Source organism: Myotis daubentonii, chromosome 2 (genome assembly GCF_963259705.1).
Source record: "Myotis daubentonii chromosome 2, mMyoDau2.1, whole genome shotgun sequence".
In the NCBI taxonomy this organism is placed as follows: Eukaryota; Metazoa; Chordata; class Mammalia; order Chiroptera; family Vespertilionidae; genus Myotis; species Myotis daubentonii.
The window spans coordinates 15,369,060-15,387,339 of NC_081841.1; the positions used below are offsets into that span (position 1 = coordinate 15,369,060).

The window sequence follows — 18,280 nt, forward strand, 5'->3', positions numbered from 1 at the left end:
CTTGACTCCACCACTGGGCTTTGGGTCCTTAGTTTAAAACCTCAATTTCTGATCTGTAAAATGGCTGTATTCATTTCTGCCTTGCAGGTCTGCAATGTAGCTTATTTGATAAACTGCATACAAAATTATGCAAAAGTGCCAAGGGTGCTTGAGTTTTTAGGCTCCCTGCTCCTCACTAATCTCTATTTGTCCCTCCCAAGCTACCCCAAATCTTAAAAAACTGCTCTTACAATGCTAAGACAACTTAAAATCAAGTCCCTGGCCCCGAGTCATTTCAACAAGAAGGCAGCCCCTATATCCAGTCTAGGCAGAAAGCCTGGTGTTACCCCAAATGTGGTCATAGGGAGCCATCAGAAAGCTCACTTTAAGCTCCTTTCAAATGTTCAATGGGCACCTACCTTCCAGCATAACAATGACATTTAGATTGAATGACTGAGTCCCTACTTGAACTTATAATTTTGAGTTTTGCAAAGGGGCAGGTTAAAGTATTGTCCACGAAAGCCTAATTTTGGCCACAACTCATTGTCCACACCTGTTTTCCAGACTTTTCTTTGACCACCCAGGTTTCCATAGCCCCACTGTCTTCTTCATCCAGACTGTTCACACAAAAACATACTGCATCAACCTATGAACCAGGAGGTCACGGTTCAATTCCCAATCAGGGCATATGCCCGGGTTGTGGGCCCAATCCCTAGCGGAGGGCATGTGGGGAGAACCAATCAGTGATTCTCTGTCATCATTGAATCTCTCTCTTCCTCACTCTCTGAAATCAATAAAAATATATTTAAATAAAGTTTACAAAATAAAAATAAAAGGTAAAAACTTTTCAGTTATATATAATGTTCAGCATGGTGACTATATTGAATAAAGGTGTATGTATTTCCAAAAGTTGCTAAGGAAATAAATTTTTTTTCAGAGAGAGTAAATCTTAAAAATGCTCCTCACAAAGAAAAAAAGTAACTATAAGAGGTGATAAATGTTAACTAAAGTTATTGTTTAATCATTTCACAATATATACATATATCGTATCACTATATTATATATCTTGCACTGATACAATGTAATATGTCAATGGTATCTCAATAAAATCGGGGAGAAAGCAATATTAAACCAAAAAAAAAAAAAGAAAAAAAACAATTAAGAAGAAAAAGTCTTTTTCACTCCTTGAATGTTAGTTAGGCACATTTGGTCAAGGGAAAATAAACAAAAAGCAAGGCATCCACTGCTGAGTCATTTCCAGGAATAATCTTCTGAGAATCCTGGTTCTTTCCACTCCACTTTTTTTCCATGCTAAGTCAACATTCTGAATTTACATACTTTTTCCCTCCCACCAGCACTGTCAGGGGATTTGCTTCCTCGGCCTGGCCCATGTCAACACTCCTTTAGGGATCTTAATCTGCAAACTGCACAGGCCCCACATTAACCCTGACAGTTCCAGATCACAGAGCTGTATTTGGCCTGTGGAACACAAACTCTCTTATCAAAAATGCCTTTTGAAGGGAAATGATTCTTAGATCCGACATGAATCTTGGACTGAGGATAAGATGAACACCTGGTGCCCTTTTGAGATCTCTTTTGCAAAACTCTCTGGTTAATTGAAAACTGAGTAAAAAGAGAGAAAACTAGGATATTGAGAATGTTCAACCTTAGAAAACATGACTTTTCAAAAAGGAAACTTCTCGAGGAAAAGTATAGCAGAGGCAGAAACTGGTGAGGACGTACCTAAACGTAGCCATCCCACCCACCAGTCCAGGAAAGGAAGCTATCTGTGAACTTCTGATAAACACAATATACTTCCTGCTCAGGAAAATCCCACCAGAACCAAGGCTCTCTCCTGCCCTCACATCTCTCCTTCTTCTCAAGGTAACAGCTCAAGTTGGTTTGCTCATGGTCTGTCGAAAATGAATTGCAGGATGTCAAACAAGGAAGTTGTCAAGATGGGAACAATGACAAGGCAAACACTTTGCTCTCAGGAAAGTTACCAATTCTATTTCTGGGTTTTGATAAAATGTAATCTCGTCATGAGTCCAATGATCTAACCATCTAAGTTTTCTTCCGAAAGTCTGCCCTTTGTGGCTTAAAAATTGGCAGGTGTATCACTAACAATGTTGAGTGATTTGGAGAATAAAGTAATTAGGATATCAGACAGTGCCTACTATCCCCTGCGGAACAATTCCTATCCACACCTACTAGACAAAGGATATCATTCTAGGCGCCCCTCCCCACTTTTTTCATCATGCTTTCTGATGCTGCAACTCTGTGAATCATGACATGCTTTTTTCTCCCAGAGATACCCTCATTGTAACATTGAGGTTACCTCTTTCCCACGGGGTCAGGACAGACTGCTTCAATGCAGGGGCCACTTCTACCTTTCCTACTCCTATGATCTTGGGTAAGTATTACCTCTCTGGGCCTCCACTTCTCCGTTGAGAATAAGGAAAATTATACTACCTACCTTCGAAGGTTGTCATTAGAATTGTATGAGTTAGAGCAGTGAATGCTGTCATAAGTATGTCACATAGAAAATTTCCATTACATGTTATGAGAAACAAAATGAATATGATCATAGAACATAAGGAAATGTCACAGAGTCTCTGCCATGTGGGAAATGTCATGGGCAACCATGCATTGCAGCACAGAATATCTGATTTCACCACAGGGGAACAATAGGAGAAGAAAGCGAGCTCTCGCCCTTCCCCCTCACCTCTCTCTCTCTCTACACCAGCTATTTTCAACTGGCGTTCTGTGACAGAATTTTTGAAAGATGCAATACCTGTCTATTTAGCCAGGGGCACTGACTTCTTTTCCGTTAGATTGTAAAATTTTTTTAAAAAGTTAACAACCAACACAATGATAGCCATCCAATGTGAATGAATCAAAAGTATAGCTATTTTTTATCAGATTGGCAAAAAGAATTTAGTAATTAATTTGTGTGTCGTAAGATGAAAAAGGTTGAAAATCACTGCTCTACACCATAGAGACGTAGTCTTTCCTCTAATAATCAAGGAACCCTAGTACACTGCTGGTGGGAATGCAGACTGATACAGCCACTATGGAAAACAGTATGGAGTTTCCTCAAAAAATTAAAGATGGAGCTGCCATTTGACCCAGTGATCCCACTCTTAGGAATATATCCTGAGAGGCGTGAAACAACAATCAGAAAGAATGTATGCACCCCTATGTTCATAGCAGAATTACTTACAATAGCTAAGATCAAGTGCCCATCAGTAGATGAGTGGATAAAAAAGCTGTAGCATATTTACTCAAAGGAATACTATGCAGCTATCAAAGAGAAGAATCTCTTAACTGTTGAGACAGTATGGAGAGACCTGGACAGTATTATGCTGAGTGAAATAAGCCAGTCAGAGAAAGACAAGTATCACATGACCTCACTCATATGTGGAATCTAATGAACAAAATAATATGACATGGAAGCATGCAACAGCATGAGGATTCTCAGAAGGAAGAGATCAACCAGAACTTTTATATGCATGTATGCATAACCCATGGACATGGACAATAGTGGGGAGAAAGCCTGGGAGAGGAAGGAAGTGGAGAGGAGGGGGTCAGTGGGAGAAAAAAAAAAGAGGACATCTGTAACGCTTTCAACAATAAAGATACATTTATAAATAACACATTAAAAATAATCATAATAATAAATTAAATTAAATTAAATTAAATTAAATTAAATTAAATTAAAGGAGTACCCCTGGCTGAACAAAAAGTTGTCCTGGAGTAATTTCCTTTCTGCTGTCACAGGAGACAATAGTGATGGAGAGAGCAGGACCACCCTAGTGTTAGCCTGTAATGATGAACCCATGATGACATAATGACCCCCAAGTACAGACCACTGGCTACCATACATTATCTCACCCAATCCTTGCAATAATTCTAGGAGCTGGGTACTATTATAATTAGTACTAATTTAAACACAACAAATGTTTTTAAAATATTAAACATTGTCTCCGTAGCTAAGTAGGTCCCATGTTTTCTTGAAAGAGATCTCAGAATGAATAGGAATCCACAAATTAGAAAAACAAGTAGGGTGTTTTCTGAACACCTGACACCATAAGAATAGATTGAGCAGACTCCTCAGTAGTCGTCATGTAAGTTAATTGGCTCTAGCTGGGTTACATTTTGGCTCAGCAACTACTTAGCTAAGGAACCCTGAGCAAATTATTTCACTTCCAGGCACCTATAGCCTATTCTGGGAAAGGAAGGGATCAGGTGCCATTGTTTGACTTTAACATCAGAGTTTCAAACCGTAAAATAAGTACACACACACAGACACACACATACTCATACACAAATGTTTTCACACTTAGTGAGGTCATCACAGTAGCTGAAGTCATTCTCCCAACACATCAACCACATCACTGAGAATATGGAGCATTGTAAAGCCTACAGCTTCACTCAAAGCACTCTCTCTCTGTCTCATAATCAAGCACACATGCCCCCCATCACTTCCAAACACCAGATGGGACTGTGTTTTAAATGGTATTTGTTTCTAAAAAGCAAATTAACCCATTTTAATAAACTCATCAACTATTTGATAGCTATCCTAGCACAAGCTCGACTCTTGTATTCTTGATTCTCTCTTCCGGACTCACAAACTCCATCACCCCCATATCCAAAAGAACTTCAGGCCATACCTGAAAATTGGCAACAATGCCCATTCCGATACATCCCACCAATCCCAGAACTAAGGACACCAGGTTAAAGACAGGAGTGCTGAAGTAGCTGGTCTGATTCTGCTTTTCCACGATTTTGTATCTTGTGTACATCGTGGCTGCACCTGAGAAAGAAAGGTACAGTAGTGAATTTTTTTTATTTGACTGTTTTAAAGAAAAAACACAGAAACAGTTTCGTATTGCTTTTTTTAAAGTTTGTATTTTCACTTTCCTAATTGCAGTAGTCTCCCGATAGGCCCAACCTGTCCTTCCTCACCCCATCTTGCTCTTCCCCCAGTGTGGTGGGGACACACACACACCTTCTTGGCTGTATTCTTTTCACATAAATGCTATTGTGCACATACGGTTCTGTGACTTGCTTTTTTTTTTTTGCTTTTTTTTTTTTTCACTCTGCCATGGAGATCTTGCCATGTCAGTACAAATAGGTCTATCTCATCATGTTTAGAGGTCCCATCTTGGTATATAGTGAGATGCCACATTTATTTCATTCTCCTCCTAATGAGAGATTTCGACATTGTTTCTGTGTATTTCCTATTCCAAGCAATGTTCAATGAACATCCGTGTCTCTGGCACACTTTCAGTGCTTCTGAAAGACAAATTCCTAGAAGTGGTATTACTGGGTCAAAAAACTGTGCCTGAAATGCCAAGAAGTATCTCAAAATTGTTCCAAGACTGTAGCGATTTATACTCCCAGAGCAAAGCTTGAAAGCAATTCTGTATGCCTGTGCCTTTTTAATGATTGCCAATCTAATAAATGAAAAATAGCCACCTATTGGTTTACTTTGCATTTCTCTGATCATTAGTGAGATTAAGCAAATTTCAGCATGCCTACTGTCATTTTGCATGTCTTATTATGAAAATTGCATGTTTACAATGCTTTTGTATTTTCTCTTGAGTTGATCTATTCGTTTTTTTAAATGTATATTTTTTTATTTCAGAGAGGAAGGGAGAGGGAGAGATAGAAACATCAATAATGAAAGAGAATCATTGATCAGCTGCCTTCTGCACACCCCCTACTGGGGCCTGAGCCCACAACCCAGGCATGTGACCTGACTGGGAATCAAACCGTGACCTTCTGGTTTATAGGTCCACACTCAACCACAGAGCCACACCAGCCATGCGGTCTATTCATTTTTAATTTGTAGCTGCTTTTTATACATTATGTACATTAGTCTATTGTCTGCTCTAATAAATATTACAAGTTTTCTTCTGCTTCTGTGTTTGTCTCTAATTCTGTTTCTTGTATCTTTTATCACTCAGAAGTTTTCATTTTCTATCTACTCAAAAATGTCAATTTGATGATTAAAGAACTAAGCACAAGCCTCTCACATAGTAGGCACTTAGTCAAGGAATGCTGAATAAATGGACAGCTATCAAAATTTTAGATCTTTGTTCCCTTTAATTCAATAAATTTATCTTATAGAGAAACTCATATATACATTATGCAAAGATATGTTTAAAAGGATATTAATTTTAGCATTTTAAATTCCAAAATCAGAAATAGCCTAAGTATTTAACAAAGGGGACTAACTAAATAAATTATAATACATCCATGAGTTCAAGATCATGCATGTGTTAAAAGAATAAAGGTGCTCTCTATGTATTGAAATCGTGTAATGGCCATAATATTTGTGCTGAATTTTAAAAACATGCCTGACCAGCGTGGCTCAGTGGTTGAGCATCAACCTATGAACTAGAAGGTCACAATTCGATTCCCAGTCAGGGCACATGCCCAGGTTACAGGCTCAGTCCTGGTATGGGGCAGCTGATCAATGATTCTCTCTCATCATTGATGTTTCTATCTTTCCCTCTCCCTTCCTCTCTGAAATCAATAAAAATAAATTTTAAAACATAAAAACAGGCTAAAAGCTAATCATTTACTGTAAACTTTTAAACAAAGACATTTCGTGTCGGATTCTGCCTTGTCTGAAAGCAAAAACATATTTAACACTTGCTGGTGACAAAATAATCTGTCTTTTTAATCGGGACTCTGGGCAAGGATGGTGGAAGAGAGCATTCGGATTGATGTACTGTGTCTACCTCCCCTTGCTCACCTCCAAAACCTTGGGTGGGGAAGACCACAAATGGTTGACGGGGTGAAACTTTCTCTCTGCCAAGGATAAAACACGTTCCAAAGGTGCCAAGTCACTAAGTAAAGTTTCCAGCGTCTCTGTCCCCTCCCACCTGTACCAGCAGAGAGGGACAGAAGTGTCCCTGGCAAACACCTGCTTGTTCCGTAGGGTAGGCGCTTTTAAAAGAACTGAGAGAGAGAGAGAGAGCTCTCTATGTTACATCTGCAGACCAGAATCACTCCCTAGTGGTGAGCTTTTCCGTTATTACATTAATTACTCATGAGAGAGTTGTATCCTATCAGCTGCACCTCAGGGGCACTTGTGGGACTGAAAAGGAAAACCATGCCTTAGTTGGAGACAAACTGCCCTGCTTCCCCTTCCCTCTCTCTCTAACAGGTGAGACAACACCTTAGCCAGAGGTTCCCAAGCTTTAGGGAGAATCCAACTCCCCTAAACTGCTGGTTCACAACACATGCCCTTGGGCCCCACTCCCAGAGGTGCTGATGGTGTCCATCTGTGGCATAGCCCTGGGACCTGCATTTTAACCAGCACACCAGCTGCTTTTCATGGAAGCTGCCTTCGGAATATGCTCTGAGAAACATGAGTTTATATATTAGGTGTCTTTGGCTTACACAAATGTATTGTATATAAATCATAATTTTAAAAATCAAATTACATTTAAAATTCATTTCATAATCTCATGGTAAACTGCCAGGAAAGTTGAAGAATAGTTCTATGAGGTCATAAATAACTCTGGAGTTCAAGTCATATTAGTTTTTCAAAGTAGAGCAAAATTCCAGTTGCTTGGACCAATAGAGAGGGACAGGCAAAACAGTTGTACTTTTATTTATTTTTAATGCTTTTCCTTTTTTTAAAAAAAAAATATATCTTTATTGATTTCAGAGAGGGAGAGAGAGATAGAAACATCAACGATGAGAAAGAATCATTGATCGACTGCCTCTTGCCCGCCCCACACCGGAGACAGAGCCCACAACCTGGGCATGTGCCCCAACCAGGAATCGAACCATGCCTCCTGGTTCATAGGTTGATGCTCAACCACCGAGCCGCCATGGCCAGGCAAAAACGTTATACTTTAAAAAAAAATGACACATACGAAGAATGAACCTGATATAAACTATGGACTTTGTGTCAACGTAGGCTCATCAAAAAATTTGTAATGGGGGAGACAGAGCAGGCACTATATGGGATATCTCCACCTTTGGATTAATTTTGCTGAAGCCTAAAACTGTTCTAAAAATAAAAAGTCTGTTTTAAAATAACAATAAAAAATTATATACACACACTGTCAATAACATATTTTCCTTCACATGGGATGGTGAATTTTTCATTTATTGATAATAATTTTTGTGTACTTACCAAGAAATGCAGAGAAGTTTATCATGAATCCAAAAATACCACTCTCTGGAGGTGTTGTTCCTGTATCACTGAGAAAGAGAAGAAATATTCAAATTATTACAAAGGAATCCAGTTCAGACCTCTGGATAGGCATGATCTGGCAGGTTTCATGATGTGTTTCTTCTGGGTCTTTAGTCACTTTGAATTGCAAAGATTTGTCCTGATTTTGTTCTAAAGTGCTTTAATTCTGGCTTTGAAAAAATCTAAAATTCTTTTTTTTTCTACCTTTTTTTTTTTAATTAATTGTAAAAAACGAAGAAATGCTGAAAGTGAATGGTGGTGGTATTTCTGAAATAATCCAGCTCGATAAACTTGATGGATATGTGTCCATTCTTAGTGAAGAACTGAATGTAACTATTTTGGAGGGGTGGGTATGATGGTCTAAAATCACATTTGAAATATCTATATCATTGGGATATTAAATACACATAAACACACTACATTTTTTAACAATTTGATTTTTGCACAAGTTTACAGTGCTGTAAATATAAGGATGAAAAACTGAGCAATATTATTGATACCTATCACTACTTTATGGAAACAATAGTATACTTAGGGTGTATAGTAATTGTGATAAATTATTTTAATAAGAAAATTACCTCTATAAAACACTTTTCAGGTGCAGTCTACCAATTCAGTAATTAAATGAGCTGGAAAGTCGTGTTTGGCAGTTGTTTTCTTTTCCTTTTTTCCAGGTGATTTTGAGAGTACATTTATTAAAGCTAGAGACAGTGACGCAAGAAAGGGCTTAGGATAAAAGAAGCAACAGGAGAGAGCCTCGGCAGGGCTGCATTGGTTCTCTAGAAACCAATGGGAAAGAAGTGAGTTGAGGTGCGACTGCTGTCAGCTCACTGCAGAGTCAGAGAAAAGGGGGCCTTGGCGACAGGCTCCGGGGGTTAGATCAGGACAAGCGGCTGCTGCCCATTGCTCCCCTGGTTGCAAGTCCTTTGGGAACCGTTATAGTTTAGGAGATGCACACCTGAGAGGGAAGAAAAACATGGACAACAGGTTCTGTTTTCTTTTTATATGTTTTTATTGATTTCAGAGAGAGGAAGAGAGAGAGAGAGAAACATCAATGATGAGAGAGAATCATTGATCGGCTGCCTCCTGCACATCTCCTGACCAGTAATCGAACTGTGACCTCCTGGTTTGTGGGTCAACACTCAACCACTGAGCAACACTAGCTGGGTGAAAGGTTCTGTTTTCTACTGATCAATGCCAAGGTTTGAATTTTTACACTGTCAAGCTGCCCGTGTAAAGCAACAGTTGAAAACTGATGACAAAAGAGCTCCCAAGATAAAACAACTTGTACCCATCTTGAGTGTCCCCATGTTTTAAAACAGGTCTGAAATTAAGGATTGAAAGACGGATCACATTGAAGAGACACACTTCAAAGTGTTTGAAGAACTCCACAAGAAGCCTGTGTGTGCGGAAAGCAGAAGCCTTTGTAAACACTCAATATTTGAAGAGTAGAGTTTGCCCTGCAGCTGGCACTCTGGTGTCTCAGCCTTGCCCAAGGCCCAGCCTCACCAGGTCCCAGCCCGTCTGGAGTTCCAGCTCCGCCACCTTCCCATGGTCCCACAGGCCTACGGGGAGCCTGGCTGCTGCTGCTGGACCTGAGGCTATGGCTCTGGGCATCCTCCCATTGAGGAGGAAGACCCAGCCTTCTGGAACTACCACACAGCCCAGACCCTGGACATCGCCGAGAAGCTGCAGCCCACCCAGATGGCTGCCAAGAACCTCATTATCTTCTTGGGGGATGGGATGGGGGTGTCCATGGTGACAGCAGCTCAGATCTTAAAGGAACAGATGAATGGCAAGCTAGGACCTGGGATAACCCCAGGCCATGGATCAATTCCCATACATGGCTCTGGCCAAGACATGCAACATGAACAAACACTGCCACAGCCTACCTGTGTGGGGTCAAGACCAACTAGTAGACCACTGGTGTGAGTGGGGCAGCCCGATGTAACCAGTACAACCAACACATGGTAATGAGGTCACCTCCATGATGAACTGGGCCAAGAAAGCCTGGAAGTCAATGGGGGGTGGGAGTTGGGTTGGGAGGCTTGACTTCCCTGTGAGAATGAATTTTCTAGCAAAAGTTAAGCCCAAAGATAGAGCTGTCACTGCCTTCTTCTCATTACTGGCTCCTGTCTCCTCCTCGTGCCCACTAAGCACCCTGTTGTGCTCACAAGGGCATCTACCTCGGGCCACCAAAAGTGAAGATGTGGGAGTGTTCAGTGGTGACAAGGGTCAGTGTGTCCTCATTTGTGAGCTGGCTGGCGCTGTCCATGGCATCATTGAAACTGATGGTCTCACACCTGGCCTGTGTGGCCATCAGCCTATGAACCAGAAGGTTACTGTTGATTCCCGGTCAGGGCATATGCCTGGGTTGCGGGCTGGATCCCAGTGAGGGTTGTGCAAGAGGCAGCTGATCAATAATTCTCTCTCATCATTGATGTTTTCTATCTATCTTTCTCCCTCTCTGAAAAGGAAGGAAGGAAGGGAGGGAGGGAGGGAGGGAGGGAGGGAGGGAGGGAGGGAGGAAGGAAGGAAGGAAGGAAGGAAGGAAGGAAGGAAGGAAGGAAGGAAGGAAGGAAGGAAGAGAAACTGATGGTCTTGGTCAGTGCCAGGTAAGCTCTGCTCTCATGATGGCCATGGTCGATGTGGGCTCCCCCTCCAGGAACAAGTAGAGGCCACAGGGGTTCAGGCCCAGCAGACTCAGGCTGCCTCTGTCATCTCCATCAGGGTTGGGTCCAGCTTGGGTTTCAGTGGACTTCATACTTCAAGTCCCCCGACTCAGAGAGATCCAAGAAATGTGTTACAGAGGGATCCTGTGACGCCTAAATGAGCACCCTTCGGTTCCACACATACCCGGCACCCCGGTGCTTGGCCTGCCACTCCTGACCCAGGTTCCGTCTGTCCAGCCTGACTCTGCGCTGTCTGGCATCTCCAGGGTATTCAAGATCTGTGGTCCCCTTGGGAAATGTATACTTGCAGCCTCCACCCAGGATCGCGTCAATGTCCAGGTTGGAGATGAACTGCATGGCAATGTCCATGTAGCCCTTCGTCAGTGCCTGGGCAGGCATGTTGGCATCTGAGTACCAGTTTCGGTTCACCATAGGTGCCGGCTGGAGAAGCATTCTGCACCCCCATTGTGGCTTAGGCAATATGGTTCCAGCCCTGCCCCAGCCCCATCCACCTCCTCACTTATCATCTTGCAAATGAGGCACTTCCTGAATATTAAAACGGGACTAGGAACTTATTGTTTATTTGCATGTGGCTTAGCAGCTGTTGAGGGTGTCATGTGTACACAAGTAGTTTTTACGGTAAATTGTGCCTAGGAAATTAGCTTTCTTCTATATTTCCTTTGTTTACATTTCTACAAGTTAAGTTCATCCTGGAAAATTCAAAGTTATTTGTTTAACATCCTTCTCCAAACTAATTTATGATGTTAAGCCAGTGCATAATCACTTGATGGGGGCAATGGAATGAAAACAATACAGAGAAAACATGAATGACACTATAAGCTTGGTCAAATGCTGTTCTTTTAATCATTGGACACATAGGATCCATTACTCCAAAGCCTGAGTCATGGTTTATTAGGGGAGACTGAAATGACAAGATACAAAATTATCTGCATGCCCAGACTGAGGTGTTTTGCTTGGAAGATTAGTCAGGCCTATTGTTTGGCAGATTAATCAGGACTTAGAACCTAAAAACACTTAATACACCACTAGAAAAGGAGACCATTGCTTCCTTTATCTTCACAATAAGTAAATTATTTAAAAGGAGTATGTATGGTAATAAAAGACATTACATTTTATTAGATACTTCCTATTATTAGGACTAACTTTTTGGCAGCTCCACTTGGAGATGTTATTCTAGAGTGGGAGGCACCCTAAAGCCATACCAACTATTTTTAAATGTGAAAAGAATTTCCTACTCATCAATGCAAACCATTTGCTCTTTCCTCACACCGTCCATATGCAATTTTCCTTCTATCAATCTGAGTTTCCTCTGGATGTACTCATACAACATTTTGTAAAAATTGTTAAGCACTACCTAAGTGTTGAGAACTGTGCCAGTTGATGGGGCTACAAAAATGAAAAGATAATTTACTATCTTCAAGAAACTTAATATCTAACAAAAAATTCAAGGGCTCGTGGGTCCAACACATAGTTACTGATTGCTTTCTATATTTGCAGGCAATTTTGTAGGCATGATGAATAAGATTGTAAATGAAACAGAAAAAAATCTGCTCTTCCGTGGAACTTATACTCTTATGGGGGAGAGACAATAAAAATAGTTGCAGAGCGAGGAATAGTGTGAAGAAAAGTTGGTTAAGAAGACAGAGGGTGATGGTGAGTCATCTACTAAGACTGGGTATTCTGGGAAGGGTACTTGAATAGAGATCTGAATGAAGAGGACTATTGGGCCAGGAAAATTAAAAGCAGAGAGAACCGCAAAGTCAAAGGCCTTCAGGTGGCAACATGCTAGAGGAACTGCAAGGAAGTGGTTGTGTCTGGAGGGAAGTGAGCAAGGACGCATATGTGCGAATGGAGGTCACAGACAGTCCCGTGGGTCGTGGTCGTGGTAAGGGCTCTGAATGTTATTCTCGGCATGCTGGGCAGCTGTTGAGGGCTGAGAGCAGGGAAGTAATTACAAAGGTGATGTTTTTAAAGGATGTAATGAAAATATTATAGAGAGGCAAGTGTAGACCAGGGAGACCATTAGGAGTGCCATCATATTACCTGATGGGGATGGGGTAACCTGACTGAATGATAAATGAGCACATTTGAGGCACCACCCTTTATTTTACCTTTTTTTTGCCTCTGAACAGCCATTATGAACTGTTTATTATATCTCTTTAAAGTTTACTAGAGGCCCGATGCACGAAATTGGTGCAAGAGTAGGCCTTCCTTCCTCCAGCTGCTGGCACCGGCTTCCCTCTGGCACCCGGGACCTGGGCTTCCCTCGCAGCCCGGGCTTCATTCAGAAGGTCGTCCAGAAGGATGTCTGGTCTAATTAGCATATTACGCTTTTATTATTATAAACTAGAGGCCTGGTGCACACAAATCTGTGCACTCGTGGGGGGGGGGAGGTAAGGGGGGGGTCCCTCAGCCCAGCCTGTGCCCTCTCGCAGTCTGGGACCTCTCGGAAGATAACGCCCTGCTGGCTTAGGCCTGCTCCCGGGTGGCAGAGGGCAGGCCCAATCCCTAGGTGCAGGCCCTGGTCGGGCTCAGAGCAGGGACAATTGGGGAGTTGGGGCGCCGCCACCTGTCATGCACAGAGCAGGGCGGATTGGAAGGTTGCAATGCCACCCTCAGTCACGCTCAGGGTAGGGCTGATTGGGGGGTTGGGGCACCACCCCCTGTCATACTCAAGGCAGGGTCAATGGGGAGGTTGCGGCGCCACCCCCTGTCATGCACAGAGCAGGGCCAATCAGGGGGTTGGGGCGCTGCCCTCTGTCACGCACAGAGCAGGGCCCATCAGGGGGGTTGGGGCTCCGTACCCTGTCACGCACAGAGCAGGGCCAATCAGGGGGTTGGGGTGCCTTCCCCTGTCACAAACAGAGCAGGGCGGATAGGGAGGTTGTGGCCCTGCCCCCTGTCACACACAGAGCCACAGGGCAATCAGGGGGTTTGGGCGCTGCCCCCAGTCACGCTGATCCCGGTGCCGGGAGGCCTCGTGGCTCTGCTGATCCCGGTGCTGGGAGGCATATTACCCTTTTACTATATAGGGTAGAGGCCTGGTGCATGGGTGGGGGCCGGCTGGTTTGCCCTGAAGGGTGTCCTGGATCAGGGTGGGGGTCCCCACTGGGGTGCCTGGCCAGCCTGGATGAGGGGATGATGGCTGTTTGCATCTGGTCACACACCTTTCAGGGTGGGGGTCCCCACTGGGGTGCCTGGCCAGTCTGGGTGAGGGGCTGAGGGCTGTTTTCAGGCTAGCGGGTGACTGAAGCTCTCAACCGCTCCTTTTTTTCTTTTTTTCTTTTTTTATTCTGGGCCAGCTTTAGCTCTGAGGCTTGGCTCCAGCTCTTAGGTTTCTGGCCTTTGTTTACCTTCTGTATTTGAAACAATGTTGCAATCCTGCTGGCTGAAGCCCGGAGGACTAAAGCAGGTTTCTGGGGTTTTGCTTAGCTTCTACAATTGTAACATAGTTGCTTAGAGTTGCAGCTCAGAGGCCTGCAGCGGCAGGCGGGGAACGTTGGAGTTCTCCGTCACTGAAGCAAGCAAGCCTCATGTTAGTTTCAAGCTGCCTGGCTGCCGGCCGCCATCTTGGCTGGCAGTTAATTTGCATATCGCCCTGATTAGCCAATGGGAAGGGTAGCGGTCGTATGCTAATTACCATGTTTCTCTTTTATTAGATAGGATGAATATATTTCCCTGGATTTGAGTAAGAATTTGTAAAGAGATGATAGTGGCTGGGATCAGGGTGGTGATGAAGAGGAAGGTGGTAATTCGTGAAGTTTTTTGAGGGAAGTCGCTAGAAACCCATCCTACTTAGACTTGCTATATTAAAAAAGAAAGCCCTAACTGGTTTGGCTCAGTGGGTAGAGTGTCGGCCTGCAGACTGAAGGGTCCCAGGTTCGATTCCAGTCAAGGGCATGTACCCTGGTTGCAGGCAGTAGGGGCTGTGCAGGAGGCAGTTGATCGATGTTTCTCTCTCATCGATGTTTCTACCTGTCTATCCCTCTCCCTTCCTCTCTGTAAAAAAATCAATAAAATATATTTTAAAAATAAAGAAAGAAAAAGAAAAAACAATTAACACTTCCTCAGTGCTTACACTCAGCCAGGCATATCTCATCTGGCCTTTACATTATAAGGAAAGTACTTATTATTAGAAGAGTAACTCACTCAAGGTCACACAGATAGTTAATGGGGAAGCCAAGACATGCATGGAGAGCTGTCTACTTTCAATGGACACAACTTAGGAACTCTTCTCTGCCATGCCCTATTCCATTTCTTCTCATAATGTTCATATTTCCATATGAGTTTACAGCATTGTATATTTACAAGCAGCTTGGCATCAGCTCTTCCTTCTGGAGCCATCAGTAAGTTGTCCTCACGTGCAATAACTCTACGATGCATGCTCTTTATGGAGCGCAATGCAATTACTGTCAGGTAAAAAGAACTATTAAGTGAACACTTTTTTTAAGTTAAATTTGAGGCATTATATTCAAATTTGTCAGCTCAAATCAGTGAAGACTTTTGAAGCAATACTGTAATGCATTTTTAAAAGTCAGAATAATAAAAGAAAAATGTTCACAATTCTACTTAACGTAGTGAGGGAAAACTGAAATGTAATCAAATGACAATGGAAAATTTAAAAAGTGAACAGAGGCAAAATTTACTGTTGGCTTGCTTAGAAGCCAAATGCTGCATCCATCACCTCCATTAATTTTCAAGCTGTAGAGATTTGGGATCTTGAATTTTGTCATTTACTTTTCTTTAAAAAAAAAAAAAAATATATATATATATATATATACACACACACACACACACACACACACACACATATATATATGTATATATTTAATTGATTTCAGAGAGAGGAAGGGAAAGGGAGAGAGAAACATCAATTTTGAAAGAGAATCATTGATTGGCTGCCTCCTGCATGCCCCCTACTGGGTATCGAGTCCAAAACCTGGGCATGTGCCCTGACGAAACTGAACCGTGACCTCATGGTTCATAGGTTGACACAATAACTGAGCCATGTTGGCCAGGCTATACTTTTCTTAGAATTAAATAATTTGGGTCATGTTTTCTTAAGAAAATAATCTATACTAATAATAGAGGAATGTGCAAATTGTCCGGGATGCCATCACAGTAACAGTAATGACCAAACAGCAGGCTGCATGGGGCAACAAGGCCGGCAGGGGGATTAGTGAGGGACAACCAAACGACTGAACAGCAGGCTGTATGGGACGACCAGGCTGACTTGGGAGGAAGTTGGGGGCGACCAGGCCAGCAGGGGGGGCAGTTGGGGGCGACCAGGCTGGTGGGGGGGCAGTAAGGGGTGACCAGAATGGGGGAGCAATTAGGAGTGACCAGGCCAGCAAAGGGGGGCAGTTGGGGACGACCAGGCTGGCAGGAGGGGCAGTAAGGTGTGACCAGGCCGACAGGGGGTGAAGTTGGGGGTTACCAGACTGGCAGGGGGGGTAGTTGGGGGCAACCAGGCTGGCAGGGGGTGGCAGTTAGGGGCAATCAGGCTGGCAGGCAGAGGTGGTTAGGGATGATCAGGCTGGCAGTGGGGGGGGGGCGATTAGGGGTGATTAGGCAGGCAGGCAGATGAGCAGTTAGGAGCCAGCTGTCCCGGATTGTGAGAGGGATGTCCGACTGCTGATTTAGGCCCAATCCCCAAGATCGGTAGTCAGACATCCCCCAAGGGGTCCCAGATTGGAGAGGGTGCAGGTTGGGCTGAGGGGAACCCCCCCTCAACCTCCCCGGGCATGAATTTTGTGCACCCAGCCTCTAGTACACTATAAATTATCATTTAAAAGACTGATACTTTTCTTAGCTAAATGTTTTAAATGGCATGCCTGCCTTTTGGTCCTCACGACATTATGGCTTAGAAACACTAGGGGATAATCATCACTGCACTGTATGGCATTAACATCACCTCAGAATATGTGGCTCTCTGTACACAAACCTCATTTTCTGGGTATTTATTTTCCGGACCCCATTGTTACCGTTGAACAGGAAAGCAAAGGTCACTGTTGCCTGAAATTCATTGTAGTTAGTAATCAAAAAGTCAGTTTAAGCAGGAAGTCATCAAAAAGTATATGGATACATACCCACCATAAGCATAGAATTATACATTCACTTGCCTATTTGTTAATGTAGGCCAAGACTGTTACATGAGTATAAATCCAATGTGTGTGTTTCTGATATATACACCACTCTTACTCTCAATCATCTCATTTTGTTTGCGTTTCTTTAAAGTTAAGAAAAATCTTAAGACACTTTTGAAGCAATTTGAGTGCAGAATCCTTTTTGTGGTTTTTTTTTATATGTTTTTTATTGATTTCTGAGAGAAAGGGAGAGGGAGAGAGATAGAAACATCAATGATGAGAGAGAATCATTGCTCAGCTGCCTCCTGCCCACCCACTAACTGTGGATCTTGAGCCCGCAATCCACGCGCATGAGCCCTGACCCGGAATTAACTGTGACCTCCTGACCTCCTGGTTCATAAATCAACACTCAACCACTGAGCAACACCAGCTGGGATTAGTGTTGTTTTTTTACAGTTTTTATAAATCCTTACATTTGTCAGAAACACTAGTGAACAAACTGCAGTCTCTTTTGAATCTTTCCAAAACACTCAACCGAGTTTTCTTAGAAACTACGATTCTCTTTCTGCATTGACAGACCAACAATTTATTTATATTGAGTTAAAGCACACCATTACAATAAAAAAATACAACTGGCATAAACACTTTGGGAACAAACACAGCTGGCGTTCGATAAGGGTACAAAGAAACAGGTGAAAGAAGCAAGCAAGTAGCTCCGAGTGGCCATCACTGGGCGTGGTCTTCAGGGTCCACTGGCTTTAGTCCGTGTATTTTTCAGAGAATGAGGTTATCAGTTAAACCAGCAAATTCATTAAGTTGAATTTTGTTAAGAAAGTTTCTGTTATGTGCACAAATACACCAATCACTTATAAAACAGACTCAACCAAATATCCTGTCCTACTTAACACTAGCATCTATCCAGACCAATGTGGACTTGTCCCTTGATAATACTAATAGCAATTGCTTACAGAGAATTTATTATGTCCTTGGACCAGGGTGTTAATGAGTTCTAAGTGGGTTCATGTGTTAACTCATGAGGGAGGTGCTATTCTTAAACCACAGGGAAGCAGAAAGAAGTAACTTGTCCAAAGTCCCATAGCTGGGGCACGTGGTAGACTTGTATTGTAACCAAAGCTGTCTGCTCTAAAGTTGCTCCTTTATCCAACACACTGTATTCCCTCCCAGTATGATTACCAAATGTTGTAAACATTCAACATGGTGAATATTTACTAGGTGATGCAGTTTTCTGCCACCAATCACTGAACAGGGTTTGTGGTCATGAGGAGGAACAATGGGAGTGA

At 42.8% G+C, this 18,280-nt stretch overlaps 1 protein-coding gene across 1 annotated transcript in view; it reads right to left on the reverse strand.

Annotated features, from left to right (window-relative positions):
- The window catches only part of DRAM1 (DNA damage regulated autophagy modulator 1), a 43,291-nt gene that overhangs the window by 13,583 nt on the left and 11,428 nt on the right, over positions 1 to 18,280 (reverse strand). Inside the window, exons 2-3 of the mRNA XM_059681844.1 lie at positions 8,141 to 8,208; positions 4,653 to 4,795 (exon numbers count right to left, since the gene is read on the reverse strand). Coding sequence (XP_059537827.1) covers positions 4,653 to 4,795; positions 8,141 to 8,208 — 211 coding nt within the window. The remainder of the gene's footprint in view (positions 1 to 4,652; positions 4,796 to 8,140; positions 8,209 to 18,280) is intronic.